Raw genomic sequence first — 13,688 nt, forward strand, 5'->3', positions numbered from 1 at the left:
GGGGAAGGTGTGATTGACGGGGTGAAGAAAGATAAATCGATGTTCGAACTTTGTGGTGGAACGCTCCAACACAGCAATAGAAACAATATAATAGCTTTCCACGATAATGGGAGCGCTATTCGTGGGGTTGAGGTTGATGACATCATAGTAACGGATCCGATGACATCATCATGCTTCGTGAAAAAGAAGAAATTAAAGTAAGGGGGGTTGAATAACCAGGAGATACCGGGTTCAATGCTCGGTGCTAGTGCATGGTGTTTTGGAATAAGTTGTTTCAACTAATTGAGGTTAACAACAATAACATTATGGCGCGTAATGTTAACCTGTTCATGAAAATTTCTGTTTAGTTGGTTGCACAACATTGGTGTTAAATTAATTAAATTTAATGAACCTTTGATGTAAACCCCTAACCTCATGCTCGCTGTCGAGTTATAACACTCAATAAGTTGACGATAATCACCGTTTAATAAATTGTTGCAACCTCCATGACAGGCACTTGACGTTGACAGCCGAAACTCACAACTTCCCCACCGGGGTTGCTCCGTTTCCGGGGGCTACTACAGGCACTGGGGGGCGACAGAGAGACCAACATTCAATTGGTGATTATGATGTCATTATTATATTATGATGTCATCGTGTTTCTTATTGTGGTAAATTAACTTCTTTCTATCAACAATCTCAATATACCACACAATACCCTGATGTGCATATATTGTATCTCGTGCGGAATGAACATGGAAGTAAAATAATTCAACAACAGGTCGTGGGTCGTCCATCACAGCAGGTACGGCGGGTTACTGCGTTGGTCAACTCCACCTACCCGATCTACCGTGGGAGGATGAATGGGTGTTGCCGTCCAACCTTGCGCATGCTGCCACCATCATTATTGAGGGTAGTAACGGGGCAAGCGATTATGGGAATAAGTTCGGAGAACCTGTTATTGCAGGTGGGTTGTCATAATGTATATTGTGTTGTCATAATGTATATTGTGATGAACGTATGGAACTTATTTATCCTCGCATGGCGGGGCAATGACAGTCGTTATAACATAAGTGTTCTGTTTCATAAACCTCGTGTCAGCTTACAAGTTACCACGTATGTGACTTATTTATGCTTGCATGGTGGGGCAACAACAGTGATTATAACACGGGTGTTCTGTTTCATACACCTCGTGTCAGCTTACAAGTTACCACGTACGTAACTTTGTGGGTGATTTTTTATGTATGGCTGACAATTCAGACGGCTCAATACGTTTCAGGATTTTTTCGTTCGTTTGGAATGAAGTTATCGCCTCATGAGCGCCTCGAGTGGTTGAAACCGATCATGTTTAGCGCGGGGGTCGGGTCAATCAACGATCACCACACCAGTAAATATAAACTGGAACCCGATACTAAGGGGTTGTTGGTCGCAAAGTTGGGTGAGTTGGGGGATTTCCCTGGGTGAGGTTTTTAACATGGGGCTGGGGACTTACCGCAAGGTCCCAGTATAACTGAATAACTGAATGTCGCTTATTTATCCCACATTCAACAACAGTTGTACTTGCAATTCACCCATAGTAACCCCTTATTTACCCAGGTGGACCCCCATATCGCATCGGGGTGGGTGGGGGTTCCGCGTCATCGCTCATGCACGGCGAGAACGAGGACAATCGAGATTACAACGCCGTTCAACGAGGCGACCCCGAGATGCAACAGAAGCTAAATCGAGCCATTAGAGGGTGTATCGAGTTAGGGGAAAACCCCATCCTATCTATACATGACCAGGGGGCGGGGGGCAACGGTGGGTGTGGCTTGTTTGTGGGTGTGGCTTGTTTGTGGGTGTGGCTTGTTTGTGGGTGTGGCTTGTTTGTGGGTGTGGTTTGTTTGTGGGTGTGGCTGAATATTTCAATGGGAAACAGGAGAGCAATGTTTTAAATGCAAATAATGTTTAAAAAGGAAAATATTAATTTTATTCGACACTTTTGATCAAGTGGTTTTTACCCAAAGCCAAGTGTGTTTTAATGACTATCGTTTTGCTGCTAATTCTCTTCATTGTAGTTTGATCTTCGTTATCGTACTCGAAGCAATAAATATTTTATTTGATCCAGGCAACGTACTGAAGGAGATCGTTGAACCATCGGGGGCCAAGATATTCACCAAGTCGTTTCAACTCGGAGATAAAAGTTTGTCGTCGCTTGAATTATGGACGGCCGAGTATCAAGAGTCGGATGCGATCCTCCTCGATCCCGGGAGGTTCGATGATTTGAGGAAGATTTGCGATCGGGAACGATGTCCACTAGATGTCGTGGGAGAGCTGGATGGAAGCGGGAAGATTGTATTGTCCGAGGAAGGTGAGTGTGATGTCATAATGGTGGTGTGATGTCATAATGGTGGACGGTGGTTATGATGTTGTAATGGAGGTGTGATGTCATAATGGAGGTTGTGATGTCATAATGGTGGTATGATGTCATAACGGTGGTTATGATGTCATATTGACTCAGTACCAACAAACGCACTTACCCGATGAAGATTCAGTTGTTTAAATATAAAGTTTGTAACTTATTTATTCTTGGCCAATATTGGCGACATATATTAAATGGCTGGTACTTTGAACTTTGACCTTCTTGATGACATTATGACATCACAGACATCGAACAATGCCCCCCGTCGAAACAGCGGCGATCGTCGACACAAGTGCGACATCCGGTGGATCTTGAGCTCGACCTCGTTCTCGGGAAAATGCCACAGAAAGTTTACAACCTCTCAACCGTGACGAGGAAGTTGGAACAATTTGATTATCATGAGGTTTGTGACTTCATCAATTATATTGTGCTGTCATCAACCATCTACATCATTGCACAGTATTATAGAGCGAAGAGGGGCCGAGTTCAAAGCTCGATGCCGCCATTGTGTGTTCGTGATGAGTAAATAAGTTACTTTCAACCATTATTACATCACAGATAGACTTCGACGAGGCATTATCACGAGTTTTACGTCTTCCGTCAGTGGGGAGTAAAAGATTTCTTACAAATAAGGTTGTTTATTATTTCTATTTTTACGGAAACCTAATTTTGTTTTATATTATGCATGGCAAACTATCAGATCAGTTGTAAGAACGTCAAAACTTTCCCCAGGTTGACAGGTCAGTGGGGGGGTTAATATCCCAACAACAATGTGTGGGACCTTTACACACCCCCCTCGCTGATGTTGGGGTGACGGCACTCACCCATTTCACCACCCATGGGGTCGCGACGGCCATCGGGGAACAACCCATCAAGATGTTGGTTGACGTGGAGCGTGGGGCGAGGATGGGGGTCGGGGAGGTAATGACAAATATCGTGTTCGCTCCAATATCCGATATCAAGGATGTGAAGTGTAGCGCTAACTGGATGTGGCCTGCTAAGGTACCAGGTGGGTTGATTGACAGGTTGTGTTTGATTAACAGGTTGTGTTTGATTAACAGGTTGTGTTTGATTGACAGGTGTGTTTGATTGACAGGCGTGTTTGATTGACAGGCGTGTTTGATTGACAGGTGGGTTTGATTGACAGGTTGTATTTGATTGACAGGTGAAGGAGCACGTATCCGATTGGCTTGTGAAGCGATGTGTTCGTTGATGAAGGAATTAGGTATCGCAGTCGACGGCGGGAAAGACTCACTCAGCATGGCTGCGTGCGTGGGAGAGGTATTCATGGTGGATCCATATATTCTTCCACTTCATTTCCCTTATAGTGTATCTTTTAATTGTTTTGTTTATAACATCATATAGGAGATTGTGAAGTCACCAGGCAACCTCGTTATATCGGCTTACGCGCCATGTTATGACATCACAATGGTGGTGACCCCTGATCTGAAACGTCCAAACAAAGGTCAAGGTTCATTGGTTTACGTCCCAATGTCAACGTGTAAGCCGTATTTGGGTGAGTTGGGTGAGGTAGAAAAAAAAAACAATACAATTGACAATTTACAATTAAACACATCAGAAATACTGGCCATGAGTTTCCCTGCTCCAAAACTCACAATTGGTGGCAGCATCGAGCTTTGAACCCTGTGTGTCTTTCGCAAAAGTTCAGTAGTGCCGCGTTGTAACAGTGACCGCTTTGTTCCACATTAATCAACGTATACATTACATTAGGATTGCACAATAATTATATCTGTAAAACAATTTTCAACTATGTTTCCAAATAAATTCTGTTCATCGAAGTTATTTCACCACCAGGGGGCAGTGCCCTCGCGCAATGTTACAAACAACTGGGGTCACGCACCACCGACCTCGATGACTCAGCGTTGTTCGTTCGAGCGTGGAAGATGACTCAGCAGTTAATAGGGGAGGGTTTGATAAGTGCGGGTCACGACGTCAGCGATGGGGGGTTCGTGACGGCTTTGTTGGAGATGGGGTTTGCTGGTAATTGTGGCCTCAAAGTGAGTATTGTGATGTCATAATAATAACAAGTAACCAAATAACAGTCAGGATAAAATGCTACGAAATATGTTACAAACAAAACTCGAGTTCATCGAACAATATTCATGTGATGTAAATTTCGCATGAAACGGCATCGACAGTCTTTTGAAAATTATGAAGAAGGAACATAGAAACAATATAAAGGCATTATTTTATACATAGTAGGTTTTCTGATGGTTTATGATTTCATCCATCATCACACAGGTAGACATCGAATCTGAATCCTCTATGTTGGAATTCATGTTCGCTGAGAGATTGGGGTTAATATTGGAATGTATCGATCCTATGGGTGTAGTGGGGAGGTACGAAGGGGTTGGGGTGAGTGCGGTGGGTATCGGGGTGAGCGACGATACACGCCAGGTGAGTGAAAACACTGGGTGTTTCAATACAAACATGAAACTCAATATTTTGGTTGAATAAATAAAACAATTTAACTTCAACATCATTGAAGATGGTTTCGTTTTTAAATCGAAATATTTGAAATAAAGTGAATTGTGTCAAATATATTTATATATGGGGGCTATGTTTGTGTTGAAACTAAACAAAAAATCTTTGTTTTATGCAACTAAGTAGATGTTACGCTCGTTTGAATTCTTTGCGATATTGATAACAGGAGCGTTCCTTAGTCATCAGCGACCTTTTCTCAAGCTCGCTCACCATCTTCGGTTCTGTTGGAATATTATTTTCACTCCTGTTATCATTCCTAAACATTATGTTTATGTTTGAATTTATTTGAACGTCTGCAATAGTGTAATGGTATATTAGGTAACAATCAAATACAATGGTTCGATTGTGATAAACAATCGATCGATATCGTTGCTACGGGCAACGTGGGAATCGACGAGCTTTGCTCTTGAGCGCCTCCAGTGTGAGCATAGTTGTGTAACGAGCGAGGAGGAATGGTGCGCGAGTTGCACAACGGAGCCGATGTACCATGTGACGTTCGATGTGTTGCCGCCCACGGTGCCGGACAAAGGTGAGATTGTGTGGAGGGGGTGAATTGGTTTCATTTGATTTTTCTACTATTAAATAATTTTCCTTTTTTTTACATTTTCAGACATCCATGTAGCAATAATACGAGAGGAAGGCAGCAACGGGGACCGGGAGATGGCCGCCGCATTTTATAAATCAGGGTTCCAGGTTTGTGGTGACAATTGTTATTGCTGGTACGCAGCCATTCACGTTTGCTGCGGTTGTATTGGACATATGTGTCCTCAGACACTTAGGGACAATTGCTTCAACCCACTGGTCACTAGTTATCAGCCATACATGAAAACAATCACCACAAAGTTATATACGTGGTAACTTGTAAGCGGGCATGAGGTGTATAAAACAGAACACCCGGGTTATAACGACTGTCGTTGCCCTGCCATGCGAGGATAAATAAGTTACATACATGGTAACTTGTAAGCGGGCACGAGGTGTATGAAACAGAACACCCATGTTATAACGACTGTCGTTGCCCCGTCATGCGAGGATGAAAAAGTCACATACGTGGTAACTTGTAAGCGAGCACGAGGTGTATAAAACAGAACACCCGGGTTATAACGACTGACGTCGCCCTGCCATGCGAGGATAAATAAGTTACATACATGGTAACTTGTAAGCGGGCACGAGGTGTATGAAACAGAACACCCGTGTTATAACGACAGTCGTTGCCCCGCTGTGGGGATAAATAAGTCACCCACACTTTTCATCCAGGCATGGGATGTACCGATGGAAGATTTAATTTCGTCCAAAACAACGATGGATATTTTCCGCGGCATTGTGTTTGTTGGTGGGTTCAGTTTCGCTGATGTGTTGGGGTCAGCTAAAGGTCAGTTGGGGGTTATTCGAGGTTCAAAGGTTGTCACAAGTTACTCTCATACAATGCTCGGCATCCAGGTTGGGCTGCGTGTTGTCGATTCAACTCCAAGGTGCGGGGTGAGTTGGCACGCTTCAAATCTCGTAATGACACTTTCTCGCTCGGTGTTTGTAACGGCTGCCAGTTGATGGCGCTGTTGGGTTGGTTCGATGACGAGGCCGAGGATATGAGGTTTGTGATGTCATAATGATGTCATAGTTACTACGATTACATCATAACCCCCATTATTCCGCAGCAAACTCGATTATTACCTCGCACCCAACAACTCAGGAAGGTTTGAATCGCGGTTTTGTTCGGTGAGGATCGAGGAGAACTCGTCGGTCATGTTGGGGGGGATGGGGGGGTCAGTGGTCGGGGTGTGGGTCGCTCATGGAGAAGGTGGGCGAGGTGACGACGTTTTTAAACACAGGGAAGGGAGTTAAACACAATCCTGTGAAACAAATGAACTTATTGGTTGTAATGTTTACTGAATAATGCAGTGTAGAATATAAGATGTATGTCTGCCCACCCTGCCACCCCAGGTTCGCTGCCTATGTACCAACATATAACGATTGTTATTTAGTTTGGGTTTAATATATTTAGTTTGGGTTTAATATATTTACTATATATAGCCTATGTATATATGCGTGTGTGTTGTCTTACAGGGAAGTTTGTGTTCGATTCCAAGGACAAGTTAGATTCATTGTTCCGTAACAGACAAGCATTGTTACGTTACGTTGATCATAATGGGGATCCCACGGAGAGATATCCACTCAACCCTAACGGGTCAACAATGGGTAATATTGTGATGTCATAATCGAAAACTTTATTTACTAAAACACTTTGCGAAGATGAGATTAATCAAAACAACGAAGAGAAAGGCAGCAGAATGACAATGGTTATAACATTACTATTTTGGAAAAGACCTTTCTTTAAAAGCGAAGCTGTTAAACAACAAACAATCAAATCGTTACTTACCGGTTATTCCCCTATTGTAGGAATCGCTGGCATCTGCTCACGTGATGGTCGCCATCTAGCGGTTATGCCTCACCCCGAACGATCTATTATGACGTGGCAATGGCCGTTTGTTCCCAAGTCGTGTAACAATGGGAAGAATGATCCGTCACCATGGCAACAAATGTTTCATAACGCTATGCGGTGGTGTCAGGAGGAACTATGATGTCATAATCAGCATAATATGACGCCACAATGCAATTGTCTTCAATAATGAGCTTGATATGACGTAATAATGCAATCATTGTTGTATACAAGATGGCGCAATCAGTTTGTTAAAAATAAATTTCTTGTCCATCCATCCGTGTGGTGGCGCTAGATGAAGCCTACGTGACGTCATAACACGCTTGATCGAAGGCGAAAATGTTTATGACGTCAAAATGCATATTTTATAGGATTTCCATGTTATGTTTGGTGATGTGACAGGTTTCCATTGATTATGACGTCATTATTAATTTTATTGGATTTCTATAAACAAAGGTCACGTGTGTGACGTCACAGAGGATAATTACACCCGCTTTTTGCTTCGCGCATAAAACGCCAACTTTGCTACGCGCGCCAGTCACACCACGCTGCAGTTTGGATGAAGCACCAGCAGATTGGGATTATGTGCGTTCCTACTACAAGGCTTGAGTTAAGTATTTGATTACTTGCATTGCTATTATATTACTAACCCTTATATGCACCACTACTAACTATATATAGTAACTACATTTATATCATATATTATACTAACATAGTAATGTGCCTTGTGTTTAACTATTATTATTAACTTTATCTTTCATTCTAGAATCTAGGTACAGATATCAGCGACCTCTTTATTACGTCACTCCTATTTTGACGTCACTTCGCGGCGTTGCGTTTACTGTTTAACCTTAAGTTACGTCATAGATGTACTACGTCACCCGCGACGTTGCGTTCGCTGTAATCGTTACATCACAATATTCGTTCGCCTTCCACAAATTTAATTATGGCCGTTATATAGTTACGTTGCATACTCTTGTGACGTCACAACAAGGTTTATTACGCGTGCGTTTCGCGATTTTTTCCATGGGGCCCCATGCGCGTTCTGCGTCGACGCAAGGCACATTACTTGTATATTCTAATTATATTTGCGCTATGAGCGCGAAGCAAGAAGATCAAAGAATTGGTAAAGTATAAATCACAATTGGCATTATTACGTACATAAGCTTTTTTCTAGAAACATCGATGTGACGTCACGAAGTGGTGATGACGCAATAAAAGAACCCACTTCGTAAGTTCATTGTTTCGTCACAAACTCTTTCATTTAAACATGAATGAATATTTTAAAGAACATGGTATGTGACGTCACAGAGGATCAAGCGGACCATGACGCAAAGATGGAATGAAGGTAATTATGACGTAATAATATACAAACCGATATTTAACGATTATATTGTTGCAGAAAAGTCAGCGAATAAAGCTGCCGAAGAAAGGTGCAAGGTATTGTATATTATTATTGTTTATATTTAGTAACAAACGATAACTTTGGAATAAATTTAAATGCGGAAGAAACTGTGTAAAGTTGCTGCCTGTGACGTAACTATAACGTATACCTGTGACGTAACTAACCATCTTTGCAGGTGAAGAACAAAGACGAAGACGCCGATAAAGGAAACACGGTTTGAGGTTTGAGTATTATAAGTATGAGTTGTGTGTTGTATGTGTGTCTTGTCTGCGCTGCTGTTTTCTTATTCTGCTGGACCTAATGTTGCCAGCTATTTTTAGTCAGTCACTACTTTAGTGCATTTTGCATGTCTATGAAATATATGCAATGAAACTATGGCGATTATCTTGCTGGATCAGATTTTGTTGTTGTACACTCTATTGGGTACTTCGTCTACAAAGGTCGAATCCTTCAGCGATTCTGTATTGTCCTGATCGCTTGGTGAGAACGCTATGTTGGTACACAAATACTCGAGTAATATTAACACGCAGTATAATATGCGCGTAAATAATATAAACCATTTTAATAGTTCAATCTATCGTAGTTTAAACTTCCCTACGTGTAACTTTAACTCTATATATTAAAACGTCATGTAGCGTGATTGGGACGATGGCCACGTCACAATTACGCTACGTCGTCGATACGGTGGGTCAGAGCATTGTCATGACCCTGCGTTCGGTGCGGTTACGTCAGTTTTGATTGAGTTACTTAACGGAGAGGTTGTTGCGTGGGCGTCACCGCCAGTGATGCTACGCCAGATATTTAGGTCACTTTAATGCGGTTCGTAACAACCTGACGCAGTTTCGTAACGGTCGATGCGGTGCGTAACATCCGGACGGTATTATATTGTGTGAAGATACGACGAGAGTATCGCGGTAGCAACATGGCGACTTACCTTTTGATTGGGACATGCGGAGCTGTTGTTGGCTTCGACTCCTTGCGGTCGGACATTCAATATGGTGTACACTGCAGATGATTATCCTTTAGGATTTGAACCATATTTTGTTTGTAGATGTTTCAATGATTATGTCCGCGTTAATTACTTTTTGACTGCGTCCCCTTTTTGTATGATTGAGCTGTTGTTTTGTTGCATGTTTGGCACATGTATGTCGCTGCACTCGTTGTACTATTTTTGTCTTTTTGTTTATGTGTTCTTTACTACTTTTGTCTGACGGTTAGTTTAACCTTGCTTGGGTAAGGTCTACCCAGCAAAGGGTTTCTCACCAGAGTAGAAACCCACTACCATTGGCTGGGGGCTTGTCGTGCCGTAGTGGCTTTCCACCAACGCCAGCCACATAAACTATGAAGGTATTTTTTTTCTGTATTGTTAAAATGTCACTTATTTGTGCGAAAAATACAAAATATTCAGAATCAAAATGTGAGGTAAATGTCAATGTTAAAATGTTGTTAATTTGTGCAATATCACCTGCAATTGTTTTTTGTACGTATATATATATACAAAATCAAAATAGACGTAAATTTAAATGTTAAAATGTCGTTAATTTGTGCTGCGTTATGCACAATTCCTAATCGCATATACAGAATCAAAAAACGACAAGAGGCGCCAATGTTCAACTCCTATTGCTACGTCATCGCATAATTCCACTATCAAAACAACGTAAAAATAGTGGCTGGCATTTAGTTGCCATGTTTGTGCATAACCGAAAACAAGCATTCTAATTTTACTTCAAATAAATCTTACTCGTGTGTTTTTATTTTGTTATTTCTTTATTTTCACAGCTGTTCGAGCGGCGCATCGCTATAAACTGTCATTTGCACTCTTTACTAAATTTACGTAAAATTCTATGTTTAAACTTCGACTCTTCGGCAGAAATTAATATATTTGATCTATTTTCTGCCTCAAAATAAACATGAATACCAAAGCGCCAGGCAAATAGGAAAAAATCTGCAAACACTTTACTGAAAATGCCAACTTCTTTCATGTCGGGCTTAACTGCTCTGTCTATAAAGGTATTTTAATCCGGTTTCATTTTTCAGAAGAAAAGAGTGCATCACCCAGCGGTTGAATTTATAGTGAACTGATTTTCGTTTGGTGGCGCTTTTTAAATAAATATTGGATCTTACTTGTTCATGTTTGTCGCAAATTTAGTGAAATGCAAATAATTAATTCTTGTAAGAATATAAGAACTGAAATATATGGTGAACAAAAATTTAAAACTTTCTGAAATAAAAATAGTATGCAGTAGGTTGATGCCTCCAGGTGGCGGTAGAGAATGTAAACAATTTGTTGGTTACCGAATTGTTGGAAAAAATAATTAATTTTAATTAAAATTGTTTTTATTCTGAATAAAACAATTTCGGATTGTTATTGAGGGAAATGTAGGAATGAATTTATTTATTGATATTGTGATTCTAAAAACACTTTTTTAGATTTGTTTAGTGTTTTGAATGCAGTAATAGTTGTGATGTCATTATTTCAAACCCACGAATTGTGGAGAAGTAAAAATACGAGCGACGAAGAATGTGGATTCGGGTGTTTGAGTGTCGCTAATATTGATAACTCTACTGATGGTTCAGGTGGGCATGAGGTTTAGAATTGTTGGAGCTAGTGAAGACGTCGCCCAATATGTTATTTACTGACTTCTTATATATTGCCCTTTTACGCCAGACACCAGGCCGTGTACCAACCTCCTACACAGGAAACGGTACATTAATACCAAACTTTATTGTTTAACATATCTCTTTAAATACTTAGTCACATTCACAGACAAAGAAAAACACTTAGTGAAACCATACTAACCCACCCACCCACATCCGCAGACAAAGTAATAGTTGGAAGTTATCACGGCGTTGTTCACATATACTCCCCAACCCCGGACTTGAACCACGCACATGATGTTTTACTCGAAGTCGACCTCAATCTTCCCATCTTGCAAATCGAAGCTGGTCGTTTCATTTCGTGAGTTTGTTTCAAACTTTGTTGAATATAATTAAACGATAATTAATTTAAATTCTTTATAGCAATAATACATGAAAGTTAACTATCCTCACATGACGAAGCAACGACAGTCGTTACCCACTATTTTCTTTTGCACAATAAAAAAAGGATTAAAACCCTGGTCTTGACAAAGGAGTCAGGGCACAGATACCTACCGCGCTTGATGACGCATTAATGACATCATAGTCACCATTGTTGACATCATAACTAAGATATTTCATCAAAATGTTTGTTCCAGTGTTTCCAGTGACCTTCACCTTGCAGTGTTGCACCCTCGTATTCTAGCAATATATAAGATCTCTGTGTCTGAGGGAGCAGTGGACCACGGACACCAATATTCGATGTCGAAGTTATTTCAACACCCATTGGAACGAACGGCCATGAATATGGCCACCGGCTGTTTTGGTGGTGCTCATGGTAGGGTGTGGAAGTTTATATCTTGTTATGTTTGTTGGAACAGCAACCAATATACGATGGATTATCATTTGTAATATTTTTCTCTCTTTTTAATAAACCCGACAAACATTCTTTTATATTATATATAATGCAGCCACGCAGTGGCTCCTAAGGTTGAGGCCAAATCCATTCGAACTAACACGAACAAAATTTCCCTCAGATCGTGATTACATCTGCGTTCAATCGATCGATGGCTCATTATCGCTGTTTGAGAGCGAGTCGTTCATCTTCACGAGGTTTTTACCTGGGTTTCTACTCCCTGGCCCTCTAGTGTTCAACCCACGCACTGATTCCTTCGTCACGATATCGTCGGCCAATTTCCTCGAGTCTTACAGGTGTGATGTCATAATGAGGTTTATCTCCATCCTCGTATTTGTAGCATATTTGTTTTTGTCTCATTGATGTGGATGATATTGTTGAACAACTTTTTGTTGCATTTGTTACCGATAATTTATCAAGTACGTCATACTCAATGATGTCATACTTAATGATGTCATACTCAATGATGTCATACTTAATGATGTCATACTCAATGATGTCATACTTAATGATGTCATACTTAATGATGTCATACTTAATGATGTCATACTCAATGATGTCATACTCAATGATGTCATACTCAATGATGTCATCACACAGCTACCAAGTACTTGCAGTAGCGACGGACGTTGATAAGAAAGATGAAAAACAACGAGTTTCAACAGGGAAGAAAATATTGGTAAGTTTGTCGGTCACCATCTTGTGTACGGGTGTCGTGTTAATGTGGAAACCTCATGCTCGCTGTCGATATCTTAGGTTGACTGGAGTTTCAACTTGGGTGAAAATGGGGTCGATTTGCAAGTTGTTCAAATTAACGACAAATCCAATGTCATTATGGTGTTGGGTAAGTGTGTGATGTCATAATGTATGTGTGTGATGTCATAATGTAAGTGTGTGACATCATAATACTCATTCCAAGGTGAAAGATCAATATTCTGCATGGACGAGGGGGGTGGGTTAAAGTTCATGTTGAAGCTCGATTATAACGTCGCTTGTTTTCACGCTTATTCATGCAACGGGGCCGTGGTCACGCTTGTATGCACGCACTCACAACAATTGCTAGTCTATGATGTCACAAAGCTACGATGGGCGGCCAGGTTGGGGGAAGTCCCCGTCCAGATACTACGAGGAAATTTCAAGTTTGTATACCAACATAGATATCTTATATTTCCCGTAAACCCAATATTTCCAGCAACACACCAGGGATCCTCGTCACATTATCCGACACTTGCAGTGCCAGGTGTACCTACTTAGGGACTTCCCCCTCCATGTTCATGGTGCCACGCTCCAAAGATCGGGAAGTTGACGCCGATGACTTGCAACTCCAAATATCAAAGTTGAATCAAACGATTCAACTTCATCATTCTAAAGGTGCTTGTTGTTGTGTTATTTACATCATGGTATATACTTTGTAGATGGCTTGATATTCTAAATGGATGAGGCCTTGGATTTAGCTTGTTCCAATTACCCC

General features: G+C 41.1%; 2 protein-coding genes across 2 annotated transcripts in view; both read left to right on the top strand.

The window, feature by feature from the left end:
• The first annotated feature begins 6 nt into the window (after nt 1-6).
• LOC100184530 (phosphoribosylformylglycinamidine synthase-like) lies at nt 7-7,596 on the top strand. The gene is made up of 20 exons (XM_018815638.1): nt 7-197; nt 493-599; nt 761-946; nt 1,259-1,417; nt 1,576-1,779; nt 2,087-2,329; nt 2,626-2,783; nt 2,939-3,013; nt 3,113-3,389; nt 3,546-3,661; nt 3,746-3,896; nt 4,196-4,398; nt 4,643-4,798; nt 5,204-5,414; nt 5,496-5,578; nt 6,140-6,254; nt 6,323-6,473; nt 6,538-6,680; nt 6,947-7,078; nt 7,280-7,596. The coding sequence occupies exons 1-20, from the start codon at nt 40-42 to the stop codon at nt 7,459-7,461; spliced, it is 3,210 nt and encodes a 1,069-aa protein (XP_018671183.1). The 5' UTR covers nt 7-39; the 3' UTR covers nt 7,462-7,596.
• Nucleotides 7,597-11,122: 3,526 nt separating this feature from the next.
• Nucleotides 11,123-13,688, top strand: part of LOC100181654 (protein PTHB1-like) — a 5,385-nt gene continuing 2,819 nt past the window's right edge. The window contains exons 1-8 of the mRNA XM_009863724.3: nt 11,123-11,301; nt 11,545-11,683; nt 11,961-12,139; nt 12,339-12,513; nt 12,818-12,896; nt 12,974-13,061; nt 13,137-13,356; nt 13,410-13,588. Of these exons, the coding sequence (XP_009862026.1) occupies nt 11,190-11,301; nt 11,545-11,683; nt 11,961-12,139; nt 12,339-12,513; nt 12,818-12,896; nt 12,974-13,061; nt 13,137-13,356; nt 13,410-13,588 (1,171 nt within the window). The 5' untranslated portion in view covers nt 11,123-11,189. The remainder of the gene's footprint in view (nt 11,302-11,544; nt 11,684-11,960; nt 12,140-12,338; nt 12,514-12,817; nt 12,897-12,973; nt 13,062-13,136; nt 13,357-13,409; nt 13,589-13,688) is intronic.

The sequence above is a fragment of the Ciona intestinalis genome, unplaced genomic scaffold, assembly GCF_000224145.3.
Source record: "Ciona intestinalis unplaced genomic scaffold, KH HT000097.1, whole genome shotgun sequence".
In the NCBI taxonomy this organism is placed as follows: domain Eukaryota; kingdom Metazoa; phylum Chordata; class Ascidiacea; order Phlebobranchia; family Cionidae; genus Ciona; species Ciona intestinalis.

What these genes read in the sequence shown, in the direction of transcription:
- LOC100184530 (XM_018815638.1), top strand. Translation starts at nt 40, where the DNA reads ATGTTCGAACTTTGTGGTGGAACGCTCCAACACAGCAATAGAAACAAT. An exon ending in GCCCACGGTGCCGGACAAAG is followed by an intron (nt 5,415 to 5,495) that starts GTGAGATTGTGT and finishes TTACATTTTCAG; the next exon opens with ACATCCATGTAGCAATAATA. An exon ending in CCCTAACGGGTCAACAATGG is followed by an intron (nt 7,079 to 7,279) that starts GTAATATTGTGA and finishes CCCCTATTGTAG; the next exon opens with GAATCGCTGGCATCTGCTCA.